Genomic DNA, 4,086 nt, shown 5'->3' with positions numbered 1-4,086 from the left:
CGCTTTGATTTTACACTGCGGAAATCTGTTTCAAATAGACGTCGGTTGTTTAATTAAGTACGTCGTTGTTTTTGAACAGCCATTTGAATCTCCCTTTTTAGTTGTCTAAGGTGGTATTAAACGACGGTGTTTTTAGAACCGTCGTCGTTTTAAAAACCACGACGGTTTTCACTGAGACCGTCGTTGTTTTCTGGTCGTCTTTTTCACTTTTTGTAGTAGTGAGATTATTATGAATTAGGTAAAATGTATCATTAGTGATATGTAAATGGGGCAGATAAAAGAAAACATGACATATACATATGGAAATTGCATTAAATAAGGTAATAGTCTAAAGGATTTCAAGTCCAAAACCATAAAATATTACAAGAAATATTTTCTTCACTGTGACTAGAAAGACATTGGTGGTTGTACATCCAAAGAACAGCTCGTGCCACTATCCATACAAGACCCGGTTGATGATAGAGAAGCAATATACCATGGGTCGGTTATTTGGCTTTGATCATATTCTACCTCTGCAAAATTTTGTTGCACATCAGAAGCTTTAATTGACAATTGAATTCCCTCCAATTCTACTGCCACTTCTTTCATAGTAGGACGCTTTCTTCCATTCAAATTCAAGCATGCTTTTGCAAGATTAGCAACGGCCACAATCTGGTCATTTTCACCATCCTTCATAACTTGAGCATCAAGAATATCAAACAAACTATTTTCCTCCATGGAAATAAGGAAATAAGTTGCTAGGCTTCTACTTTCTTGTGGCCTCATGAATGAAACGGGTTTTTGTCCAGTCAAGAGCTCAGCAAGGACGACTCCAAAGCTATAAACATCACTCTTTGCCGTAAATTGGCTAGATTGGAAGTATTCTGGATCCAGATAACCAAATGTTCCTCGTACTAGTGTCGTAAGGTGCGTTTGGTCAATGGATACTGATCTTGAAGTCCCAAAGTCTGCTACTTTGGCTCTGTATTTTTCATCCAACAGTATGTTAGAAGACTTGACATCCCGGTGGTAAATTGGAAAGGCAGCTGCTGAATGTAAGTAGGAAAGTGCTCCGGCAACTTCGATTGAAATCCGTAATCTCATTTCCCATGTAAGAGGGAAATCCTCATTCTTGTGATGAATATATTCAAAAAGTGTCCCGTTGAGTATGAATTCATAAACCAAAAGGGGAACTTCGGTCTCCAAACAGCAACCCAAAAGCTTAACCACATTCCTGTGAGAGATTTGTGAGAGAATGACAATTTCATTAATGAACTGTCCAACATCACCTCCCTCAACTATTTTAGACTTCTTGACAGCAACAATTCTTCCATCCGCCAACATTCCTTTATAAACTGTACCTTGGCCTCCTTGACCAATAACTCTGTCTGCGTTAAAATGGTCCGTGGCTTTCTCTAGCTCCTTGCAATTGAACAACTTAACCTTCTCAACATTGAGTTCACCAGAAGATAATTGTTGCTCCAACACTAAACCACCATTTTGTTTAAAGAACTTCTCTTTGCGTTTAATATTTTTCCTTTTCTTTATGCCTTTGTGCGACCACCATGAGCCAATCATTAGAAACAAGAGTCCAAGAACACTGCTGGGAACTGTATAGCTCAATAAAACAAGAAAGCATACATAACTTTGTCAAGAAGATGTTGTTTCATCAATTTTTTTTTAAAATTTAAGTCATCAATAATCAAAGGATTAGTGCAGGGACATACCTATAATGGCTAGATTAACTCGTGATGATCGCCGATCAGGCAATTGACAGAAAAACTTCCCAGGATAATTTATACAAATGCCAGAACCACATCTGTTGGGGTGGTCTGGATCCTCACATTCATTGATGTCTGATATTTATTTGACAAATGGAAAGTAAAGGTTTCAATAGATGGTATGAAACATATAATAATAATAATAATGAATTATAAGTTAATTTTATACAATTCAACTCAAAGGGTTGCCATGCAAATTGTGCTTGAAGACATTAATATTCTTGAATATATACAAAAAGTGGCGAAAGTATTAAGAAATCAGTATAATAAAAAATAAAAAATAAAATTATATCAAAGGTATGATCAATGATATTCATGGATTTGCGTAAAGTTTGGATAATGGTAGCAAGAGGTTTACCTTGGCATCCATGAAGAAGATAAGGGTTTCCATGGTAGCCCTTTGAGCAGAAACATTGGCTGCTGCTGCAATCCGTGCTGTTATCATCTTTCCAATTATTTGTTCCATATATATCAAACTTCGTATAATTAACTACGTACCATTCCAGCACTACAGGAACGTAGTCCATTTCACCAATGGCGGAAATATTTGTTGAATTTGATGTAAACCAATCATTGTCTACAAGGAATGCAAACTTGCAAGCCTTTTGACTCTCAGCATTTACTGCTCCAAAACTAGTATTGAAGGAACTGAGACAGTAAGGAAGGGTGGTCTGGCAGCAATTCATCCCGCTGCAGCTTTTCGTTTGAAGAACGCTAGTACTATAATAATCACATATGGACAAGCAGCCACCAATTGTGGAACCATGCAATGTCATCAAGGCAATTCCTCCACAGCTCATTGAAGTAAATTTGTTTTTCCGGGAGAACAGAAAGGGGCTTCCTTCCAAGTTCTGCGTCTGGCGCCCTACTGGCTTGTTACTGCAATTGGAGAAGGTAATAGGGCTTGCCACCTTTAGTGTGCCTTCAACAGAAATTTCCAGCACCTCCAAACCAGTAACGTTCAAGAAAGCTTTCGGTGGGCTGGCTGAGTTGTCACATATTATTTGGAACCAGTCATCAAGGTAGCAGCCAGCTTCAATTCCAAAAGGATATGGGATTTGAGTGACTGATCCGCATTGCGATGAACAATTAGGCTTTCCCAATGGTGCTTCCGATGCTACTGCAGTCATATACCACAAGAACAGAGTAATTTGGACAATGTCCATTGTTCTGCTGCTACTTCTTCCTCTCATAAGTTAACACTCTCGATTCTCGATTTTCTTGACGATAAACACTACAAATTGAAAGCAAAGAAGAAATTAAAAGCAGGAAGATGCAGAGGTCGTTATTTTTTACCTTCTTCAGGGCGGTATTTAATGCCAATATTGATTTGATGACTTTTACAAGTCAAGTCCACTCAAGATTTCATTTTTTCAAACTTTCCTTTGATCATTTTTTCAAACTTTCCTTTGATCATTTTACTATTGTATACATCCTTCAAGTTATTTTTTTTCTCTTTTTTCTATCGTCTACAAGGTAATTAAGTCTAGAAGACTGCATTGCATCAGGTGCTAGTCTCACAAGAAATTGAAAATGTGCAAACATATAGATTAATCCAAAAAAATATTTGTCCGCCTCCAAAGGTACAGTTAATGAGGAAAGCTCTTCCACAGTTCCATGTCCAATCACTACCAAAAACAAAAAACAAAAAAAAAATGTGGCAACAGTCACCATTATTTAGTGACATTTGGTGACTGTTGTGGGAGTGACCAAAAAAAGTAAAAAATGTGAGTAAAAGCCTTTTTAGCCACCAAAAAAGTCAAAAAATGTGACTAATGCCTTTTGTCACGGCTACAAATGTCACCAAATAATGGTACCTGTTGCCACTTTTTTACTAGTGAATTTCCAAGTACACATGTTGATGTAGTGCAGGAAGGAAATAGTTTGGTTTTTTCGTGAGGACTTTTGTTATCATTTCACTTGTGTGGAATGTATAGCTCGGCAGCCAAACTGGACCAATTAATATATAACAAAATCCACTCCATACGTTTTCCCACATGTATTTAGTGTACAAAGATGACACGATCTGACAAGAGGCTTATTACATGCACCTAAGGTTCTAGGTTCAATTTCTCCTTCTCCCAATATCACTCGTACAACAAAGAAAGGAAGAAGGAAGAAAAGGATGAGATGATACAGGTCGGTGGTGAAGCCAGAGATTTTCCATATAGTCAAAGCCAGTGTGATTGCATTGTTATAACGGTGAGTGCTATAACACCAACCTTTGGTTAAATTATTTGAAGGGGGAAAAAGAAGCACCACATACTTTGTTCCGAGGTGTATTGGTAATCATACCCGCCATCACTTTTTTCAGGCCATGAGGTAG

The 4,086-nt window shown here is 37.6% G+C and overlaps 1 protein-coding gene across 1 annotated transcript; it reads right to left on the bottom strand.

Annotated features, from left to right (window-relative positions):
* Nucleotides 388-2,955, bottom strand: LOC18792283 (wall-associated receptor kinase-like 22). Its single transcript, XM_020554886.1, has 3 exons — nt 2,119-2,955; nt 1,707-1,835; nt 388-1,589 (listed from the first exon to the last, which is right to left on the bottom strand). The coding sequence occupies exons 1-3, from the start codon at nt 2,951-2,953 to the stop codon at nt 388-390; spliced, it is 2,166 nt and encodes a 721-aa protein (XP_020410475.1). The 5' UTR covers nt 2,954-2,955.

Source organism: Prunus persica, chromosome G1 (assembly GCF_000346465.2).
Source record: "Prunus persica cultivar Lovell chromosome G1, Prunus_persica_NCBIv2, whole genome shotgun sequence".
Lineage (NCBI taxonomy): Eukaryota > Viridiplantae > Streptophyta > Magnoliopsida > Rosales > Rosaceae > Prunus > Prunus persica.
The sequence above is the reverse complement of the archived record's forward strand: the minus strand, read 5'-3'. Positions and strand labels throughout refer to the sequence as shown.